Here is a 23,091-nt window from a genome sequence, read left to right as displayed (position 1 = left end):
AAGAGGGAAAAAATGCCTTGCCGAAGCAAGAGGAGCTGTTCCAGTAACCGTCCCAGGTGGTAAGAAGGAACAGAGAGGGTGTGGAGCTGGCAGTGCCCTTTATACCGGTGCATAAGCGTGCGGCAGCAGAGGGTGATAAAGCTGGTCCGACAGATACCACTGAAGGAAAAAATTCCAGTAATAGTGCATGCACTGCGCACGCATCTAACGTGGCATGGACATGAGCAAGCACTCAAAGACGAACATCTCTTATTTATTTTTCCAAATCTGAAGATACAGGTTCACCACAATAAATAAATACTGAAATAAAAACTGAACTTTAGCAACTAAACTAACTTTGGTAGCCTATCACCTCAGCTAAAAAGCTGTGTCTTCTGGCTTCAGGTAACATTTGCTTGCAGTGTTTAGCTTGTTTTAGTCTATGTCTACAGTAGGTGTTATGGGTGAGATTCCCTAGCTTGAGTAGTCATATTTGTGCTAGCTCAGTAGGTTAGCTATGGTAGCATGGCAGTGGCATGGGCTAACTGTGCTCAGTAAAACCTGCCTGAACCCCATGGATACATACTTGGCTCAGCTAGTCTGTGCCACCATGGCTACATCACTGTGTTTAGCGCCCGCTCAATGAAAGGTAGCATGAGTATGTCTATGTGAGCTACGGAATCACACTCCTCACTCCTAGTGTAGACATAACCTTAGTTTTACAGTGTAGTGATGTTAAGGACATACCCAACCTGACAAAGCATTGCCACCTGCTCAGAGTTTTGTCCTAATTTTGGTAGGGCTCTGCCACTTCCAGCAAATGTGCCCACAAAGGAACTGTATTTGGGGGTGGTATTACATGAGACTTCCAGTGCAATTCTGTGGGACAATGAAAGTCATGAAGGTAGCAATCATATGCTACATGAATGTATGCGAAGGGAAAAGAGAACTCAAGTCTTTACATGTTTCTGTTAACTACTAAGCCATATAATAGGTACATCCAAAATAGCTTCCTTTTCTCTCTTTCAATCTATTCTATGTATACAAGGTGTACCCATATCTAGTTTTAATTAATGTAGTACCATTTCAAGAGGCTCCAAATTCAGTTTAGTCAGAAATACATGACTTGGCATTACAACTTATGCACAATTTGTTTTTCCACCAAAATTCATAGAAACTGTGTCTGTATAAACTATCAATTTATGTCACAGTTTAACGATAAATTACCAACACACTCTCTCTCTCTTTCTCTAAACAAACAAACAAACAAATAAATAAATAAAATTGAGAGGAATCAGTTTCCCAAACAACTGTGGAAGTTTAAGTTAATTTTTGGATAATAGACTTTACAGAATCCTTTTTCAGGATGACCATGTATCTGTTTAAAGAAACCAGTGAAGAATTTTAAGACTGCTTGTTATAGGATTTATCTATACTCAAAAGACAGCTTCTCTAATTACCCTCTCACCATCTTCAGTACAGCAGGGACAGCAGGGAGTGAGAGAAGACCGAAGCACAAGGATGGCAGAATGGGGGCTGTCCCACTGCTCCCTTCTCCTTTAGTCCTCCACGTAGTCATTAACTGGGCCAGGGGAGATGGGCCCACCTGAATGGCGGGCTGCTGGATGCACCTCTCTTCCCCCACCTATTAAGCTAGTTTGGGTGTTTCAAAAGTCGCTTACTCTACTGTTAGCTGCCCCTCCCTCCCCTTCATTTGTTGTAGAGTTGGAGCTGTGCCATTTATGATGCTGTTGGTCTAACCAGTCACCTGTTTCTAGGGATCAGAAAGGAATTTTTCCCATTAGGGCAAACTGGCATGAGGTCCAGTGGATTTTTCGACCTTCCCTGCAGCCTCCTGGAGGCACAACTGGGTTGAAAGCAGAAGAATTCCAAAATTCATGTAATGCTGGTATGACCACTGACTCGTGGCTGGTGTCCTGTGTGTATAAAGACTAAAAGGGCCAGCTCCCAGAGGTAACCAAGACCCAGGATTTCACTGTTGGACCTTGTTCTCAGCAGAGGAGAGGGACTTGGAGTCTTTGCGGAATGAAACAATCCCCAGCCCTGTGGCCTCTATCACTGCAGTACCCAAATTATTTTTTGGTTTGTGGTTAAAGTCCTGTGAGAGCACAGGGCAGGCATTGTAGTTCCCCTCCGCAAGGTATAATTAATAGGGTTGTGGCGTACGATTAATTCCATCCCAAGTGTCTGTCTCTCATTCACCTGCATGTCCTGGACAGTCTACTCATGATTCTGCTTGGCTTGACCACTTGATAATTGATTTAATGGCGGTCTATTTAACTTTGACAAACAAATCCGATATTAACCCCAGGTACATGATCTGTCTGTAAAAAGACATAGGTTGATTGGGGTGATCAGGATCCAGATGCTATCAAAATTTTAGATTCCTTCTGAGTTTGGATTTTTATTCAAACGATATCTGTGATCTGGATGCAAATCTGGATCTGCCATCCTGACTGAACAGGTGGAACTTTTTTGAGAACAGATTTTATCACAAAATTTCCACTATTTCTGCTTTCCCCAACATCTTGCTTCCTCCCATCTCTTGGGCCCCCACTCGCTAATGCTGTCTTGTGGTAAATGGGTTCATTTGCTTGTCTCCCCCTCCCTGGTACTTCAGTGTGCCAGTTGGTGACACTTCCCTAGTTCTTCTTTTGAGGACCACCTGATCCTGCAATCAGATCCCCAAGGGCAGGTCCCCATCCTGGAGTGGAGCCACAGTGGGGCTCTGCGGGGCATGAGAGTCTGTGCTGGTGGCTCCAGTTACAGGATAGGGGTCTTACAGAATGTTGCCATTTACATGTTTACAAAACTCTCTCTGCAAAAAAATTCAGGAAGCAAAAACAGTACGTCTTGCACAGCTTTTGATTCAGCATGTGCCTAGTATTGTATTATTTCTCAAATCAGAACACAGATGTTTCATTCAATAGTTTCATTCCCAAATGCATTCATTTGTCCACATTGTTATATTTGTAAAATACAAACTAATATCTGTTGAAGAAACAAAACCAGTTTATAGCTTTCTCTTGTGCAGGAAAAGGCTCTAACCATTGCATTGAATTATGACTGGTAAATAAATCAGGCCTGTATTTATTGGGTACTAGGACTCTGAGCTTTGTAATTTTCCACTGCATACACTTTAAATATTTTAGTGGGTTCGCCCTGGAATTGCTTTTCAGTATCTTCTGCATCATTTACCTTCTCCAAGTGTCCTGTGCAGTAAGTCATGTTTTGCTTGCAGCTTTGTGATGAGATTACTCCCTTCCAGGAATTCTCTGAATTTCTGCAGAGATGAAGATCAATGGATTAATTGTATCTGTTACTTCAATTCCTTTTGAAAACACTTACTACAGGTGTTTGGACCAGATCACATGGCTGAAGAAGCAACCAACATACCATGAAATAGAACTGCTCAGTCTCCTGCTGGTTAGCTCTTCTTTTTGCAATGCTGGGCTTACTCATGTACGTCTCAGAGACTGTTGACTTCACAGACTCTGTAGAGCGACTGTGTTGGAAACATTCTGACACGTCATAGTCCTCAATGGTGACCATGTCTTGTATTGTCTGCAAAGTAGCTTCTGTCGTTTTCTTAACCTGGTGTGAATAAGTGCAATTTATGGAATAGAAAGGAAGATACATAAATTCTAGAAGCAGCTTACAATGGAAACTAGTGACTGAAATGAATTCACTCTTACATGCTTTGTGAATGAACTGCAGTGTATGACAATAGCAAGTGACATGTTCTACACTGGTGTAGAATAGAAAAAAAGAGATAATTGGTTCCTAGGTATGTCTCTATGCTTTAATAAGTTACTATAAGTAAATACAGGCTGTTCTCCTGTTGACCGAGTAACAACCTCAGAATTTGGCTTCTGAACAATAAAGTAGGAAAAAAAGTGGTAGTGAATAGAAACAGTACTGGTACTCTAACCTGAACTGTCGGCTCCCCAGATTAAAATATGATTGAGCACATCTGATGGCATGGCTGGCAGTGCACTGTGTGCTGCCATGAGAAACTCTGGTGCAACAATAACCATATGTTGGTAAGGGGTTCGATGTATTGTAAAGATCATGTCTATAACCCACAGGTGCAATATGGAGGAAGAGAAGATGGAAGAAGGTACAGTTCACACAGCTATCATAGCATCTCCTACTAGCTGCAGAATTGGGTAGCTAGTATGGCCATTCAGAGTGGATAGATGACTAGAAACAGAACAAGAGATACACTGCATCCCCACAATGAAAAGTCAAGTGATAAGATCCAGATGATAGTGTGTGTACCATCAAGCTCTTCGGTAGTGAATATGTTTGGAGGTGAAGCTGGTGACCTGTGCCCTTGCTCCATAAAGTCACTTGTACATACACCTCCTTTGCACAAGCACATCTGACTCTGTGAAACAATGCTTCCCCAGTCATATGCCCTGGCCTACTATCATGAGCCTCCTGCTTGCTTCTCCCTATATTTGTGCACTCATGTGGTGAGCAATCAAACACCCTTTCTTATCTTCTCTCAATTTAATCTTGCTTTCCCCCCACATCTCTGGAATGGTGAATCTGAGTTACTTTCTGAATTTAAATAGTTTATTAAACGATGGTATGTTTGTTTACATAAGTATTTGGATTCTGATTCAGGCCTTCAAGGTCTGAATAGAATAAGAAAATGCCATGGCTTTTAGTTTTAGGAACAGATTCTCATTTATACTTCTTTAAAATGGGCGCAAGTATAATTTATGCACACTTTAAGGCCCCCACATGCTGCCAGAGTGGTGTGAAGAGCCCTTAGTTTTTTTAAATTCTTTTTAAAGGAAAGAGCAACTTTCTTTTACTAGGTGAGCCATCATCAGGAAAGGCATTCTATATCACCATGTATAAATAGCTCTAGCTAAGAGCATAACAAAGATTCTGCCTTTGCAGCCATAGAACTCAGCCAAAATTCCTTCATCCTTCAGAGCTGGCACTCTGGGGAATAACCATTTGTTAAAACCATGGTAGAGAGAGGAGAGGGGGAATTAAATAATTAGATCTCAGTAATTCTGCTAATAATACTTCTTAGAATCTCAGCAACTGCCTCCAAAATTGACAAATTCCATTTTATAGGAGATAATAAAAGTAACAGTTTTTATCTATCTAGAAATATATAAAACAATAATGTTAAAACTTGAAAATCCAAAATGTATGGAACATGAATAAATCTAGAATCTGTGTTCTTCTGTGTAAAAACAAATCCATACAAACAGCTGCAATGGGAGATTCCTTGCAGCGGCTTGCCAATGACCTTAGCTATGAGGTACTGAAAAGGGGGAAATTTACTATGCAAGTTTCAACAAAGACTCATTGGCTGACATGCACATGTATTGCCAAGAGTTGAAACATGCTGGTTTTCGCTTAAATACATTAGTTTCAGTAAAGGTGGACTGAGCAGTTACAAAGAAAGTGCAGTAGTTTCAACAAATGCCATTGGTTTAAAACCACCACAACCACCTAAATGTGAGTAACTTGAACTACATTTGGTTTAAAAATAAATGCACTGGCTGGAATACAAAAGTGTTTCTTTAAAAAATATGGGTCAAATAAGGAGAAGCATTAGCTGAAACACTGAGCATCATGCATTTTTTAAGCTGAAAAATATCCACATAAATAAGAATATTTTCAATGAATCCTAAATGTAAAGTATCAGAGGGGTAGCCGTGTTAGTCTGGTTCTGTAGAAACAGCAAAGAATCCTGTGGCACCTTATAGACTAACAGACGTTTTGCAGCATGAGCTTTCGTGGGTGAATACCCACTTCTTCACTGCTTGCATCCGAAGAAGTGGGTATTCACCCACGAAAGCTCATGCTGCAAAACGTCTGTTAGTCTATAAGGTGCCACAGGATTCTTTGCTGCTCCTAAATGTAAAGGAATCGATAGATACAAGCTCAAACACACACACAATGAATTCTCACTGAAAGCATTTTTAAACCACTTATAACTGATACTGACTCATTATTGACTTCATTCCAGGCCTTTACTAAAAGAACAATGGATGTTTGTACCAAACCCTGGAGGTGTTTTTGGTTTGATCCATTTCTACAGGTGACTCAATGATCTGTAGGGCCAAATTCTGCACTGTACACCTTCTGTGCAGCTCCTCTGACTGACGGTGATACATTCGAGATGTATTAAGGTATAATTTCACCTTTGGGGTACAGTTTTTAACCTCTGAAATGTTTATAGATATTTGATATTGTGCATAGATTTAAACCATTTTAGTCTAAATCAGTGGTTCTCAACATATTTACCACTGTGGGCCGCATCCAATACTACCTGTATGGCCTTCTGAGGATCTCACATGGGCTGCAGCTCTGTGCTGACTGGGCTGCAGGTTGAGAACCACTGGTCTAAATTATGTATCTTAGTTTTTCACACAGTGGAAATCAGGGGTGGCAGGTGAACCATGGGCTTGGGGAGGCTAGCCCCTGGCCTGGCCCTGCCTTTCCGCCCGAGGCCCCGCCCCTCTTCACCCCAATGGGGCCCAGAGTGCCCCCCCACCCTCAGCCCTGGGCCACCCGAGTGCCTCCAGCCCCGGAGTGCTGGGTGGCATGGCCACAGTGCCTGGGGGACCCAGCCACTCCAAGTCCCACCCACAGGTCGGCCACCTTAGCCCCAACCCCAGCCTGCCTGGGCTGGGGCCAAGGGTGAAGTGGCAAGCAGGAGGGGCCACATGGAGCTGTCTGGAGCTATGATGCGTGCCTCCCATGGTAGAAATCCTCCCTCTCCCAAAATGCTGTTTATCACACTTTACAAGCTCAGACAAATCTCACCTCTTCATTTTCAATTTTGAGCGTGGCCAGTCGTGACTGTAGCTGTTGATACCTGAGCATAAGTTCTGCTTGTACCGGTTGCTGGGCACTGACCTGACAAACCTAACAAAGAATCAAAAATGGCTATTAGACTCAGAGAAAATTTCAATTCACCAATGCTGGCTTCTATCACTCTCTTTAAAGCCAGATGACTTGCTGTTGAAACTATTAAAAATGTAATAAAATAATTGATTTGGAAAATACATACTTTAAATTTAGATTTGCATGTATTATGAGATGTAGAAATAGTCACAATAGTCTACGAAAATAGACAGCAGCCTTGATGTTCCTCTGCAATATGGCTTTTGGCTGCTACAGGCATAGGTGCCAACTTCTCCTGGCACCGGTGGGGGCTCACGCCCTCCCACCCCGACTCCACCCCTGCCCTGCTCCCCATTCCAACCCCTTTCCCAAAGTCCCCACCCCAACTCCTTGCCCCTACTGGACTCCTTCCCCAAATCCGTGCCCCAGCCCCGCCTCTTCCTCGCCTCCTCCTCAGGGAGAAGGCGGAGGTGAGGGGACGGGGTGGGGAGCTGCCAGTGGGTATAGAGCACCCACCAATTTTTCCCCGGCGGTGCTCCAGCCTGGAGCATCCAAGATTTCCCTTTTGGAAGGGAAATCCCCAGATGCAGTAGCATTCTATGCCTCCAACAGTCCCTAATGTTGTGGAAAATAGGGGCACAGTTGGAGACCACTTGCATTCTGGCAATCTCCAGATATCATGCTCCAAGTGCAGTGTAAAACAGCTCTGAGGCCCCTCTAAGTTGCACTGGGAAACCCCACTGGGTGGTGGTGATATAAAACCATTATTGCCTCTGTTCCTGTGCTGGGCACATCTTGGAAGCGAAGAGAAATCTGAGCCAACGTCATTATAGTGTAATACAAAACACAACAACAAAGGAGTGCTCTTGCATCAGAATTATTTTGAGCAGCTCTGAATAGCATGTTTCCAGATCTGCCAAAGGTTTTGTTTGCTGATCCATTTGTGTCTGCATAAATAATACTGGCTTACATTTCACTTTAACTAGATTCTTTGTAGAAGTGGATAAAAGCCACATCCTGCAGAAAATAATTCAGAATTCACACCAGGGAAGTTTTTCTTTGTGCAGAAACAGAAATTATTGGTTTGGATTTACCCTATTTGTCTCTACGAAGTCACTAACTACTGACCTCATCACCCATATGAGACTGGAACTCAAATTTCATTGGCGGACAAAAGGCAGTGGGATACATCTCCATGAATCTCTGCTTGTCGCTTCGTGGCTCCAAGCTGTCAACAGCATTCTCAATGATGTCTAGGCCCTCATGTCTAGAGGTTTCAAGGTTATACTCTGCAGAGAGATATGTTCTTAGGGCTCTGTTCAGACTTGCATGGTATCCAAGATCGGAACACTAACAACACAACAAGGAGAGAAGAAAACAAATTTAAAAAGTAGAGACAAATTGCAATGGCCATGACATAAAAAACTGCATAACAACAATTAGAACTTATAGTATCAGTGTATTTTTTTTTCATCTTCAAAGCACTTTACAAACTAACTAATTAAACCTCACAACAGCCATGTCAAGGTGATAAGTAGCTATTATTCCCATTTGATAGATGGAAAAATGGAAGCAAAGAGATTAAGGGACAATTTTGAAAGGGAAGTCAGAGGCCTCTACACAGGAGTGAGTGAATGTTTCTGGATATACATGTGCAATTGCCACAGTTGCACAGAAAAATGGGAGTTTGCACACGCTAATGGGTATTTCAATATCATTTCTGTGTATGAAACAGACTTTTTTTTGATCTGGCCTTATATAACTTCTCCAAGACAACCTAATAAAGTCAGTGGCATAGTCAGAATTAAAACTAGAGTTCCTGTTTGTCAGTCCTGTGCTTAGATTAACACCCAAAGCACTCTCCTCTCTTTGAGATGTTTTTTGGTTTAAATCAGAACAAAATTCTCCTCTAAAACAGAGTAAATTTGATGCATTGATTTGCATTTTCCATCTTTTATTAATATTTTAAAGCTATATCTAAGCAAACACTATTCATCAACACCTATTTTTAAAGAAAAGAAGAGCTTGATTCTGCCTTGGTTTATACTTTCAGAACGTCTGTCAGGAGGTGTTTGCAGCAGAACAAAATGTCCAGTATCTACTAGGCAGTGGTTCTCAACCAGGGGTACGTGTACCCCTGGGGGTACTCTGAGGTTTTCCAGGGGGGTATTCAACTAAATTTAAATTCAACAAGGTCAGTGTCTCTCAACCTGGGGGTTGCAGACCCCGGGGGGGGGGGGTTGAGGTATGGGTTTAGGGGTGTCACAATTGCAGGGCCAGCATTAAGGGGCGGTAAGCAGGGCAACTGCCTGGGGTTCCATGCCACAGGGGGCCCACAAAGCTAAGTAACATGCTTCAGCCACACTGCCTGGGGCTCTGGCTTCACACAAGGCTCACAAGTGAAAAACAGGCTTAAGTGTCAGACTGAAATGTAAGTACAATATTTATATTCCAATTGATTTATTTTATAAATATAAGGTAAAAATGAGAAAAATCAGCAATTTCTCAGTAACAGTGAGCTGTGACACATTTGTAATTTTATGTCTGATTTTGTAAGCAAGTAGTTTTTTACTGAGGTGAAACTTGGGGTACGCAAGATAAATCAGCCTCCTGAAAGGGGTGCAGCAATCTGGAAAGGTTGAGAGCCACTGACTAAGGTGTCCCCAGGGATACACTACAGCCTTAAGGGAGGTTGGCACCAGTCAGGGAGGGTGCATAGCTAGGGCAGTTGGGGGACATGCTACTTCAGTGCATCCCCCAGTCGTCTTCAGTCACCCTGGGAGCCCAGCTGCAGTTTAAAGCTGTTTTCCCTTTACAGAACCCATAGGTAGAATGGTGCAGGAGGGCAAAAAGGCAATTTGCATTCCACCCCACGCCAGCAGGGCGAATCAAGCCCATTGTGTATTCATGCATACACACCTCCCTCTAACTGTTATAGTCTCGTAGGGAAAGTAATATTATGCTTTGATCCCTCTGTCTTATCTATACAAAGAATTTCCAAACTATTTACCATAGCTGAGTGTAAAAATTACCTTCAGTACAAACAAATCTTTCACACCTTGCCCCATGTTTAGGACTCTAATCACTGGTCCTAAGAGATCAAATTCTGCTCTGAAATCTATGACAAAAAAGGTTTGTTTCATTCACATTACTGACCACAAAACTGCTGTGATCAGCAACAGCTTTCAGCCTTAGAGGTTACTGCAGGTCATTTACTGGTGATGGGATAATGGCCACCCAAAACACAGTACATGAACCATTTTAAGTCTACAAAAGAAGGATTTCAATCTCAGTCAAGTGCATGTCCAACGATAGCCTTTCCCCTCCACATTGGAAATTTGTGTTACATTTACTGAAACCAAAGTCCCTAACTTTTTAATCTAACCGCATCCATATTTTAAAGGTTTCCAGACTAAAAAAAATAAGGGTGTTAGCATTTATTTGTAAAGGAATTACCTCTCTCTGTTTTTCCCTATGTTCTGTGTTAATTAAGCTTTTTAATTTAACTCACTATCTTGGATGAAAAGACAGACAAAAAATGATGGTAAGAAAGAGGATCAGACCAGCTGTTTTTATTTTATGAGTATTAATTCCAGCGAAAACTCATTGGAGGCTAAACTGAGAGGAAAAAGAAATACAAATGGCAATGGCTAATTTTACTATAGTGGCCAGTTAGTTACTTGTTTTAAAACTACAGGCAGTTACAATCTGAATTTAGGAAAATAGGAACTTTCAGATTTGTATTAATGAAAGAACTTATTGATTTATAGAGGAAATCACAATTACAAGCACGTGAAAATGGGGTTGCAACCTTCAGCCTCAGATAGTCCCAAGGATGCCAGGATTCATCCCTCAATGCACTGAGCAATCATAATCAACCACAAGAATGAAAACCACAATCATCATTTGTTTGGGTAAATAAGGTTGCCTGGTACTATCTTTGAAACTTATCAGTACTGCTTCTGAATCAACCTGAAGGGTTTCTCAAGTGAAGCAGGATAACCTCTTCAACACTTCACAGCACTCTTATTGCCAGCAAGAGAATGAGACCAGAATTTGAACCAGAGACTTCTACACAGTAGATTTGTATATGGAGTTTAATGTTTGAATTTGGATTTGTGCTTCAAAATTAATATGTGAATAAAAATAAAATTTGACTGAATGACAATTTGCCTTAGTTTTGTTTAACAAGAAAATCCAGACACTCTAAACCCCTCCCCCCAAAACCAAAACCAAACAAACTCTATGAAGCTTGGAAACTCCCAGGCTTGGGTTAAAATATACATATATATTTTCAAACAATGCCCCAATCCAAAACACAATTTGTTGTGGATAGATCAGAGGTTTTTGCACTCCGTGAAAGGTTCCCTCCTCAAGCAGTATTCCAAAGACTACTAAGAAAGGAGAGGATGAAAGGTTTAATCTACCACCAGAGTGGACTTGCAACCACAGCTGAAAAATAGGGATGGCTGAACCAGTTTGGAAAGGATATGAGTCACCATTTTTTAACCTTCCTCCATTTCTAGAACCAAAACCGTTACGATTATGACACTTTTAGATAAACTGCTGTCACTGCTAGGAGTGGAATTGTCAAATCTCTCACAAAAGCACATTCTCTCAAGATTTTCAGACTCTAGCTTGCAGAGCCAAGACATCTGGAAAGTTTGAATAAGCAACCAAAACGTTTTGACATTTATCCAAACTGAACTCAACCTCTGAACCTCTGTGAGATTCACTCATCAATAACTGAAAGCAGAAGTCCTTGTGGTTAAAGAGATCCATAGCCAACTAATGGGTAGCCATTGAAGCTGGACAGATGATCTAAATAAGCTCTCCTCTAGCATCTATTGAGGAACTGTGCAAAAGACTTCAGGAGCAGACTGCATTTGCATAGACACAAGCGCTTTGCCTACGTGATCAGTAATCAGACCTGCTTTGCAAAGTGATCAATTTTGGCTGTTTTGGGTTAAAGTTCACTTTAGATTTGGACGCAGGTAAAATAAAATGTTATGCTTTTTTTATGAATAAAGGGCAGCAGAACTGTACTTAATATGCCCTAATTGAGAAGGTGTCACCTTAACTTCAGTAACGTAGCTGGGGCGGAGCGGCTGCTCCCACTGAGCACATTCCCCCAAAGTGGCGCCTTTTTAATTTTTACACTCACTCAGGGGCACTTCCCAGCAGGGCGGCATGTCTGGGTCTTCAGCGGCACTTCGGTGACAGGTTCTTCAGTTGCTCCGGGTCTTTGGCGGCAATTCGGCAGCGGGTTCTTCAGTCTTTGGTGGCAAGACTTGGCTTTTTCTTTTTTTTTTCTTTGCTGCTTCGCGGCGAGTGGCACCTTTTTTTAATGTTTGTTCCCCCTGCTGTTAGAACCTGGCTACGCCACTGCTTAACTTCAACCTCACTTGTTAAATGGAGATTGTGATGCCAAGTCCAAGTGAAAGTCGGAGGGGGTGGGCACACAGTGCAGACTCTGTTTAAAGGGTCGTAGCTATCATTTGACCTTTCCCCTCCAGTGTTTAAAGACAGAGCTGATTGGATTCAATTGAGAGTCCTTGTTTCCTCTCAATGATCTCTAGAACTGAAATCAAACTAATAAACTGGTCTAGGGGGCTTAGTCCTGGTGTGGGGACAGTGTTGTGGTGAAACACCACGCAGAACAGGCAGGCAGCAGCAGCGAGTTCCTCTCTACCCAATGAAATCACCAGGAGCTGGGTTATATGGTGGAACCTCAGAACACGACATCACAGTGAAGAGAAGCAGCAGCGGTGAGCAACAGCAGCAGTAGAAACAGCAGCGGCAAGCTGAAGCCGAGGTGTCACTCGGTCACCTCCAGAACCCACCTGAATGCACCCCGGTACTCTGATACTTTGCTGACCACAGATAAGCTGTGAGTGGGGTGCAACTGAGGGAAAGGCATGTTAAAGGAACATTTAAACTGGTTTTCATAGATTCTAAGGCTAGAAGGGACTATTGTGATCATCTAGGCTGACCTCATGTATAACATAGGCCAAAGAACTTGCTCAAAATAGCCCCTAGAGCAGAGCTTCTAGAAAAACATTCAATCTTGATTTAAAAATTGTCTGAATGTGTTTAGCTTCTAATTCCAGCCACTGGATCCTGTTATACCTTTCTCTGCAAGTTTGAAGAGCAAATATTATTAAATATTTGTTCTCCACGTAGGTAGTTATAGACTGTAATCAAGTCAGTCCCTAACTTTCTCTTTGTTAAGCTAAATAGATTAGGTTCCTTGAGTCTATCACTATCCGACAGGTTTTCAAGTCCTTCAATTGTTTTCATGGCTCTTCTGTGAACGCTCTCCAATTTATAAACATCTTTCTTGAATTGTGGGCACCAGAATTGGACACAGTATTACAGCAGTGCCCAACCAGTGCCAAATCCAGAGATAAAATAATCTTCCTACACATACTTGAGATTCCCCTGTTTATGCTTCCCAGGATTGCATTAGCTCTTTTGGCCACAGTGTCACTCTGGGAGCTCAAGTTCAGCTGACTATGCACTACAATCCAAAAATCTTTTTCAGAGTCACTGCTTCCCAGGATAGAGCCCCTCACCCTGTAATCATGGCCTACATTCCATAGCTGTTTCTTCAGCATTTACCGCTCGATTATGTGGGTGCTTGAAATGTCTAAAAAAGGGCTCATACCTTCCTATTACAAACAGACAAATCTTGTAATCTGAATGGCATAGCAATCTTCAAATAACTGAACAATGATATGAACCATATGGAAAGATGTTAGTACAAGCACTCAGATTAACAGGGGTGTGTACTGTACTGCTGCTCAGAGATCTCTAGTTTTAAGAAACATCCCCACAAACCAAATGAAGCTTGCTCAGCCTAGCTGAAAAACATTTCTTTTCCAGTTTTTCCACACAATACAAGTCAAATGTACACTCTTTCCTGCATATGAAGTAGATCTACAGGAGGTCCAATAGGAGGGAAATAATCTATTTAAGAGACATCCAAATTCCTCTGCTTGAATAAAAAGTAAATAGAAACAGTTGTACATATTAAATAATTTTTATCCTCATCCTTTTACCAAGGTTGGCCTCAAAACTTATTTCATAAAATGCTCCCCAAAACAAACGTTAAGACTCAAGGTACATTTTTATCTGGCTTTTCTTAAGGAGGCTTAATAAGATTATTAACTGCACAGCAGCATTTTAAGAAAGAAGCACTAAGCTTTGTTAATGAAATGAATGAATTGAAGAGTTCAAATTGAGTTCAGGGTTCAGTTAAAGAGGTACAATTTAGGATCATCCGTATGAATTTGCCAAAATCAAGTTGTATTACATTTTAGGGTCCTATAAACACTATGAACTGTTACTTGAAAAATTTAACCCTGTTCATTCTGTTGCAATACTCCCAAAAGAAATTATTTACTTTGTAGATCTTTTCAAATGCAGAAATATGTACATGTGGTAGGCCAACCTGACAGAATACCTCGTCTGTGCTAATTTATTTGCATAATTAGATAATTTACTACAATCAGTATACAAAATAGTTCATTGTACACCTGCACATAGCTAAGTCATCACTGCAAGATATATGTATCCAGTGGCATGGGTTGCTACTCAGTATTATGTATTGAATACTGTAGTGGGGTGGTTACCCGCTCCGGCCCTGAAGGGGTTAAAACAGCCCTGGGAAAGGGCTACCCTGGGGAGCCAGAAGGCTAGGCTGATGGGGAAGGCAGCCACAGCTGGGGCCATGCCTCAGTCAGGCCACAGCTGGCCTTATAAAAGGCTGTGGGCCAGGAGCTAGGTGAGAGTCTCTCTCTAGCTGTGGAGAGAGATGGGCCTGGCTACTTGGGAGCGCAGCAGGGTACCTAGATTGGAGCAGGGCTGGGGAAAGGCCAGAGGAGCTGGGGAGCTCAAGGCTGGAAAACCCCCAGGCTGCAGGCCTTGGTAAAGGCTGGGAAGGGTACTGGGGTTACAGAGGTGCAGCCCAGGGTATGCAGAGGCAGCAGGTCCAAACCTCCCTTGCCGATGAGTGGTATAGACTGCAGTCTGCTACAGTGAGCAGGGGCTAGATGGTGACTGGCAGTAGCCACTGAGGTGAGGTGGGGGTAGAGGGTTGGGGGTTCCTCTGGTATGGGAGACCCAGACACTGCGGGGGTACTGCCAGGGGGAAGCACCCAAGGTAAAGGCGAACCAGGGTCCGGGAGGGACACAGGGGCCTGAGGCAAGAGGGACATCGGCCAGCAGAGGGCGATCTGGAGCTGGAGAGTTAATTCCCAGGATGACTAGCAGGAGTCGCCGTGCTGATGAGTCGTCACATTGCTACAAGGTGGTGGAGAATGCAGGCATAGGCAGTCCATCCCCGATATAAGGGGCAGGGCAACGACTGTGGGACTATTGCCCAGACAGCAGGAAACATGGATCCTGGATGCACTGGGATTTTCTATGCGGGGACCCCAGGTGCCATCCCTGGTTGGGCCTTGGTGTCAGTGTCCCGGCGGAAAGGGGCAGATGACCTGCAGGGGATCCGGGAGGCCCAAAAGAGAATATGGGAGGTGCAGTGGGCCCTCCATGAACAACTGGGCCAGCTGGCAGAGGAACAGCGGGCCCTGGTACAACTCCTCCGACAGGAGTTTCAGAGGAAATAGGGAGAAGGGCATGAGAAGCTGAGTGCCAGGAGGCCTGTGGCAGAGCGCCGGACTTGCTACGCCTGTGGGCGGAATGGACATGTAAGATGGGACTGTCCCTACTGGGATGGGGGCAGGGCACCTCACCCACAGGAGGAACAGGGGCGAGTCCCTATGACAGTCCATTGGGTGAAGGAACCCAGGCGGCTGCCGACATGTTGAGCCTGTAAGCAATGAGGCCACATGCAGTGGACGTGCCAAGGCCCAACGCGGAGGGTCGGGGTCAGTCCCAGCGAGAGGGCGGGACCCCAGATGGACCACGAGAGGCCCAGGGCAGCAAGAAGGCAGGGAGCCTGCTGGAGCTGCCAGATACCAGGCCACATTAGGAAGCACTGCCCCCTCATGGAACTGAGGGGCGGCCGAAGGAGGTGCCTGTGGGCCCAGAAGGGCTAAAACAGGAGGAGGTGGTGAAGGAAACAACCGGGATGGAGGGGACCCTGTGGGAGGTCGGGACCCAGACTGTCACCAGGCAGGTCTTCAGCCAAGGGACAGAAAGCAAGTGGGTCCAGCAAGAGACCGGGACCCAGACCCTGCAAGTGGAGGGTCAGGGGGACGCAGACCTATGGGCGTGGCTGGAGGCCGTGGAGCTGGCCCGCCGGAAGGCAGAGGCACACTCCCGGGAGATGGCCTGAGGCTGGGAAGTGTCAGAGGAAGCGTGCGGCCCAGGAGGGGCGGCCCTGGAGGAGGAGCTCTGGGGAGCCCAGGCCAAGAGTTCTCCCTACCCCCAGGGGTGGGGATTTTGAGGGGGGTTAAGGGGCACCGGGGTCCAAGAGGGACACGGGGGCCTGAGGCAATCAGGACATCGGCCAGTGAAGGGCACTCCGGAGCTGGAGAGCTAATTCCCAGGACGACCAGCAGGAGGTGCCGCGCCGGTGAGTCATTGCGTTGCTACAAATACATACTCCCCAACATGGGACTAGATTCCACATTACTCTGGTCCTTTTTGCACAACTCAGGCAGTGTAAGCAGCTCCATCCCACCCCCAATCCCTCCTGTATGATCAGCACTTAGATGCATTGGAGAATTGACTTCATAATGTGTACATGCAAGGGTGCATAGGAGGGAGGGCAGTGACGACAAGGTAGAGAAGACAGAGAGCGAAGAAGCAACTAAAACACTGAATTTCCTCACTTTTGTAAATTTAAGTCAGGACTGTAACACTGCATTAATATTTTTACAGCATGAGATTTCTTAAATTCACTGTAACATGTGGGAAGCATGTTTCATATTGTGATTGTGAACCAAAAACCTTGTGAGAACTTTTCCATTTACACAACACTGTTTCCCTTTGTGAAATAGTAAACACTTAAAAAATCTACACTGACTTCTTACATAGACAATATTCTGATTAAATGAAGTGTCTTTCAGACATTCATGTCTAAACAACTTCTGAATATGGCTCTGAACCAATTTCCAGTTACACATAATTATAGCTGAGACCCATAAATCAATGGTATAGATGGTGTCCAAAATCAAATCCTTCATTTAAATTCTTTAAGGAATGGTCATATTTAAAACAATTTTGCCTATTTAAAATGGTTATGGCATATATTAACCCATGGCTTGAAAAGCTACTCATCCGTTATGAATAGGTATCTTTTCCATGCAAATGCCACTAAATTCTGTTGATTTTAAGTTTTCTGACATTAAAAAATCCAGTCTTTATGATTGTGCCAATAGCTTTTGAAACATGAACCTCAAATGTTAGTCAATGTGGTGATGTCTTTGTAAATCTGTAGACAAACAGCTTCAGTGCTTCTGCTTCTGGCAGTATCTTTCCTCCAGGTCAGTGAAAACTGTTTGGTCTGGTCAGTTTTCACTCCTGCTATTGAAAACTCTGTGGACATCAGTGAAATTGACAGAATCAGGTCAATTGTCCAATCTGCAGCTTGAGAAAGTTCTTTCCAAAACTGGAAACGGGTACTGGAGCTATTCTCTGGGGAGGATGACTCAAAAACAGAGGCCAGAGAAGGGGATGATTAGCAGAGACATCAACAGTGCCCTTGCAAAGGAGGCTCTGTAGTGGTGGTGGTGGAAAAACAGAGAAAATATCTTCCTTCCTTCCTTCCAGCAGATAAATGGGGTGTACCTTTGTCAGACACCTACTAACTAGAGCAGGGGTCGGCAACCTTTCAGAAGTGCTGTGCTGAGTCTTCATTTATTCACTCTAATTTAAGGTTTCGCGTACCAGTAATACATTTTAACGGTTTTAGAAGGTCTCTTTCTATTAGTCTATAATATATAACTAAACTATTGTTGTATGTAAAGTAAATAAGGTTTTTAAAATGTTTAAGAAGTTTAATTTAAAATTAAATTAAAATGCAGAGCCCCCCAGAGCGGTGGCCAGGACCTGGGCACTGTGAGTGCCACTGAAAATCAGCTCGTGTGCCGCTTTCAGCATGCATGCCATAGGTTGCCTACCCCTGAGCTAGAGGCTACAAAAATGGAGCCCCCAAACAGGGTCCAGGGACAGCAATCTAACAGTCTGGGAGAGCTTGATTTCTCACTTAAAGTGTTGCCCCTGTATAGAGGAGCCTCTAATCTTAGATTAGTCCTCTGGCTTAATCTTCTGACTATTAGGAGTCAAGTAAATTTTTCAGTGCATGAAGAGGTGGATTGGGGTGAGTGGATGCATGGATGTGGGTGGGGAAAATGACAGAAAAGACAAATATGGGTGCTGAAGGAGAGAGGTTTTGGTAGAAATGGGAGACAAAACAAAGGGGAAGAGAGAGCATGCAACAGAGTAAAAGAAAGAGGAAGAGAAGAGGATACTGAAAAAGAGAAAAGAGGAAATAACTGATATTGAAAACACAGCAAGAAAAGATATGCCATGTCTTACAAAAAAGAAAGGAAAAAGGTATTGTGAAGGCAGAAGGAAAATAAATAATAACAAAAGCAAGAGAGATTATGTAAGTTACATTTTAAAATATATATTAAAAGGAAGTTGATTCACAATGTTATAATTAAACACAACTACACAGCTATTCTAATCCATTAAATTGCAGTGGGTATTTTTCACCTTGGCTAGTCGGTGCCACGTACATTTTTCAAGGTCTGCAATAAACCCATGCTATAAAACATAGAATCTAGCGAGCTTGTCCTACAGTATAGAACATCTTGACATCAGTGCATGACATTTGTGAATATATATGCCATTTAAAGTATAGTTCTATTCTGAAAAGTGATTATATATATGGTGATTTGATGCTTCCTGTCTCAAAGTTTTCTGTATCTAATACAATAAGTTTACATTTTTTTAAAATGCCAGGCCTACAACCTTACCCTGGGCTTGGAGTCAAGCTGGGTTCCTTCCATCACTTGCCTACAGATTCCGCAGGCCAAATTCTGATATAAGTTACACCCCTGTAACCCCACTGCATTCAATGACTTTGTAGAGATGTAGCTCAATGAAACTCGTCAAACATTTGTGTTGATAATGCACAAGGTGGAGTTGATCCAGTATACTCAATTGTAGCTCTGTTGGCCATGTAGTGCTAACAGGACTAAAAATCAGTAAAAATGTATTTTTTTGCCATTAAAATTAACATAAAGTGATTCTGAGTACACATAAAGAACAGGGTTTTTTGAGTAAGGTACCATTTTTATATGGTCACTTTACAGAGTAAAACCACATTTTAAAGTTTTTAACTTGCAGCATTAAAATTCTTCATTCTTGTTCCAGAAACATTTTCCACCAGAAGGTGGAAATGCCCAACCATTTCTGTGTTTAGTGCTATAATTGCCATGTTTTCTCCAGTCACCTAGGGAAAAAAAATTGCCCACTAAATTTTAAAGACATGAACTCAGCTTCCTACCGGCATTTGTTTTTGTAAAATATAAAACTAAAAGGAAAACCTATTGGTTACACTATGAAATATTATAGTAAACAATATACTATATGATCAGTGACAAATGTAACTAAACATTGTACACTTTCTCTTGGAAGATGAAAAGCAGAAAAAAATACTACATATTATTCCTGAACAGACTATAGGTATAAACATCAAGTACTTACATCAATTAAATCTGAAAGGTCATGAATATAATACTTGAAAACAGAAGCGTTGGTTGCTTCAAGGGTTAGTAGGTACTCATTTCGGGCTTTAATAGATTTCAGCTTGTTTTCAGAGTATTTTGCTTGACGCTGAGAAAGAAATTGTATATTAATATAGTGAGAAAGTTTGAATGCCTCAACTTTATCATGCAGCCAAATAGATAAGTGTGCATTAATTGTTACTATCAACTAGAAAGAAACTTCAATTTTTGCTATGCATTTAACAGAAACACAATTTTAAAACCCCATCAATAGAAAATGTAATTTATGAACAAGCCATGTAATGAGGAAATTACTGGGAGTAAAAACACTCACTATCTCTGAATTGCAAGTTCTCTGTAAACTACTACTAGTTTATAACATTAATATATCTAACTAGCTACTTCTAGTTTACCACAGATTACATTAATCTCATCATATGCCACATATTTCCTTAATGGACAATCTCTCTCTAAAACCATTCTGTAGAAACATATACATCTAAGCTACAGCTTCAAAGGAATCTCAGAACTGAACTAAATTTACTTCAAATTAAGCAGGATAACAAGCTTTTAATGAAACCCTATTTACTTTTTCCTTCATTTTCTCAATCTTCTTCACAGAACTCCTCCTCTGGTGCCTCTCCTCTAGTCGAATATGAAAGACAGGGTCTCCTGACCTCCCAATCTGTTTTTCTTCTTGCTTCTCTGCTTCCTTCAGCTTGCTTTCTGCACTGATGCTCTCTGCATGATACATGTGGTATGTTTTCATGACCTGTGGAAGAGACAGTCAAAGAAGAGTTAAGAGGCAATGGATATAAAAAAGCTTCTCATAAAAAAAAAAAATCACAGGGCCCCTGAATAAAAACACAATCGTATGAAGTCTTGAATAAATATCTTTGCCAACAGCGTTTAGATTGTATTTTTCCTTCCTGCTCCATTTAATTTAATCTCAAGAGTTAGCAGCAGGCATGCATGCCTTGCTCATGTGACTTACTTTCAAGGTTGACTGTACATGACATTAGATTGCTATTGTTCTGTTTGCTATTTATACTGCACTTTGCATCTTCAAAGCACTGTTCTAACTACTCTGGATAAGGAAAGGTGATGGAAAATTAGTCCTAATTTAAGCAGGTTTGACTTCCCTCTCACCTTTTCCCTGGGGAAAAAAGCAAGTAACTTGCACCTCAGAACAAACTTTTCGGCAATGGAGTAAACCCACCAACGCAAAGTAGAGTGGGCATGCACCTGTCTGTTTTTTGGTTTCTATATTGGTTTTGGGGAAAGAACAAAACATAGAATCCTCAAGATGATAATTTCCTCTCTTCTTCCAGCAGATATCACCTTTGGGCCAGGCCATGCAGATGATCTTCTCCACGGATGAGTCCACCAGCAGGAAGTAAATTGGCTGTTCCTGCTTCAGTAGGTGGGATGTGCTGAAGACACAGACTACCTTGGGGAGTTACCATGAAATACCCCCTTGGAACAGAAGCAGCTTTTGTAGCTGAATAGTCAGCAAGGCCTAAGAAGCTTCCATAGGCTGGCAGACATTGAGGATGACTCCCAGCTGGATAGGCTCAATTGTGAATTAGTCTCATCTGACAGCTGAAACATGGCTTAGCACAGATTCTCAGCAGCCTGCTCTGCTGTATGCTATTTCAGGTGAATGTAGAACAGATGTATTTTTAATGTTTTGTGCAAAAAAACCAAAAAGCGTTTGGAGAACTCTAATTGTGCATAATGTATGTAAGTACTAAATTATTTAGCACTTAAGATGTTGATAGAACTAAAACGTGATCTATATTGAAAATAAAACAGCAGACTGTTCACTTCCTTCCTTAATGAACATAGAAAAAATTGTACAGCGTTTCAAAATGAGTTGCTTTTTGAATACGTTTGGAAACATAGGGTTACAGTTTCTATTCCAAAATACCTAATATATGGAATGGATATTATTATATTACAGCAGGATGCACTCAGAACAGCACGGCACTGCGCTATGCACTATACATATGCATAGTAAGAGATACTCCCTGCCTCAAAGACCCTACAATCTAAACAGACAAGACAGACGATGGTACAGAGATACACCAGGGCAGTGGTTGAGCTGGGAACACCATGCGGGCCTATGGAGTCCCAATCGGACATTGCTTAAATGTAACTGAATGTTATGTTTTACCCATTACATTTGGCATTCTTACTAACAGCAAGAAATAATCTATGCATAGGGATTCATATTACTCTCTCTCTCTCTCTCTCTCTGAAATAAAAGAACTGATAAAATACAACAGATCATAATTTTTCAAGAATTTTGTTTTGTAAAATAAACACCGAAAAGAACAGCAAGTGACGAGATTCCATTAACGATGACATGAAAAGGAAATTAAAAATATGGGTTGTGGCCTTTAGAAGATACTTTTTATATAGAAGGCCTATAAGATTTTTTCAGCAAAAGCTTGCCAGCCCCAGAATGAGAACCAAGGCCTAGTCCACCATCCAGGCCAAACAGGAAAGTCATTTAGTTTTTCTGTCTCAGTTTTTTTGCCAGTAAAAAGGGCATAACAACACTTAGCACTTTTTCAGCTGCAGACCTCAAGGCGCTTGACAAAAGTGGCTAAGCCTGAGTAGTGCTGTTTTACAAACAAACTAGGCACTCAGATGTGAAGCAATTTTCCAGAGCTCCCCTGCAGTCTAGTGGATGAGATACAACTGTCTCTCACACTCCCCACCAGCTGTTTACACATGAAACAGAAGCTGTGACATTCCAGCTAGCTGCACTAAGGGAGTACAGGCGCCACTACTGCTAGGAACTAGCTCTCTCGGAGGACTCCAGTAAGACCAGGCTAGAGTGCCATTCCCTCAAGCCTCATGTCCCTGGAGAGAGCTCCTTCCATCTCAACCTCTCCTTACACATAATGATTACAGAATCCACAGCATCCCAATAGACACTACTTCAAAAGCAAATCTTTGTCAACTCCACCCGCTCCTGCAGCCTGGCCTTGACTCTGTCTCCTGAGGAATAGAGAGTCCATTTGAAATTCACATTTCCCTCTGAAAACGTTGTATCTGCTATTGTTATATGTGAAACATTTGATTACTAGAATTGAAAGAGATTTGCATTTGTCTGTTTTTGCAGTATACCAAGGGCTGGACTACATATAGTGTTTGCACCGAGAGAACCGTATTGGTTTAGAAATTAATACAGTTAAATTGGTGCAGCCCTAGTGCAGATGCAGTTATATCAGTACTGACATTAACATATCTGATGTGTCTGCATCCTCACTGGAAGGTTATACCACTTTAACTATATCAGTTTCTAACAGATGTCATTAAATCAGTGCACAAAGTGCATATAGACCAGCCCTTACTCTGTGCATTTGGCTTATGTATAGTGTGTTTTGTTGATGGCACTTCCTATCTCATGCATTATTATTACATCATTCTCAGGCAATTCTCTGGAGAGCTCACAAGCACAGTCCTCACCAGGTTCTGCCAGTGGGTGTTTATC

The 23,091-nt window shown here is 42.3% G+C and overlaps 1 protein-coding gene and 1 long non-coding RNA gene across 4 annotated transcripts in view; one reads left to right on the top strand and one right to left on the bottom strand.

Annotated features, from left to right (window-relative positions):
• The window catches only part of SRGAP1 (SLIT-ROBO Rho GTPase activating protein 1), a 252,847-nt gene that overhangs the window by 53,842 nt on the left and 175,914 nt on the right, over positions 1 to 23,091 (bottom strand). For both annotated transcript variants that reach the window (XM_045033003.1, XM_045033011.1), the window contains exons 5-10: positions 20,176 to 20,358; positions 19,567 to 19,695; positions 8,011 to 8,232; positions 6,802 to 6,903; positions 3,397 to 3,594; positions 3,199 to 3,283 (exon numbers count right to left, since the gene is read on the bottom strand). In XM_045033003.1, the coding sequence (XP_044888938.1) occupies positions 3,199 to 3,283; positions 3,397 to 3,594; positions 6,802 to 6,903; positions 8,011 to 8,232; positions 19,567 to 19,695; positions 20,176 to 20,358 (919 nt within the window). The remainder of the gene's footprint in view (positions 1 to 3,198; positions 3,284 to 3,396; positions 3,595 to 6,801; positions 6,904 to 8,010; positions 8,233 to 19,566; positions 19,696 to 20,175; positions 20,359 to 23,091) is intronic.
• LOC123378843 lies at positions 12,638 to 21,792 on the top strand. 2 transcript variants are annotated; one of them, XR_006582758.1, is made up of 3 exons: positions 12,638 to 12,772; positions 20,921 to 21,245; positions 21,550 to 21,790. It is a non-coding gene; the product is annotated as an uncharacterized LOC123378843 (long non-coding RNA). The 2 variants fall into 2 exon arrangements; XR_006582759.1 differs by having other exon boundaries at positions 12,639 to 12,772; positions 20,918 to 21,245; positions 21,550 to 21,792.

This window comes from Mauremys mutica, chromosome 1 (assembly GCF_020497125.1).
Source record: "Mauremys mutica isolate MM-2020 ecotype Southern chromosome 1, ASM2049712v1, whole genome shotgun sequence".
Lineage (NCBI taxonomy): Eukaryota > Metazoa > Chordata > Testudines > Geoemydidae > Mauremys > Mauremys mutica.
The sequence above is the reverse complement of the archived record's forward strand: the minus strand, read 5'-3'. Positions and strand labels throughout refer to the sequence as shown.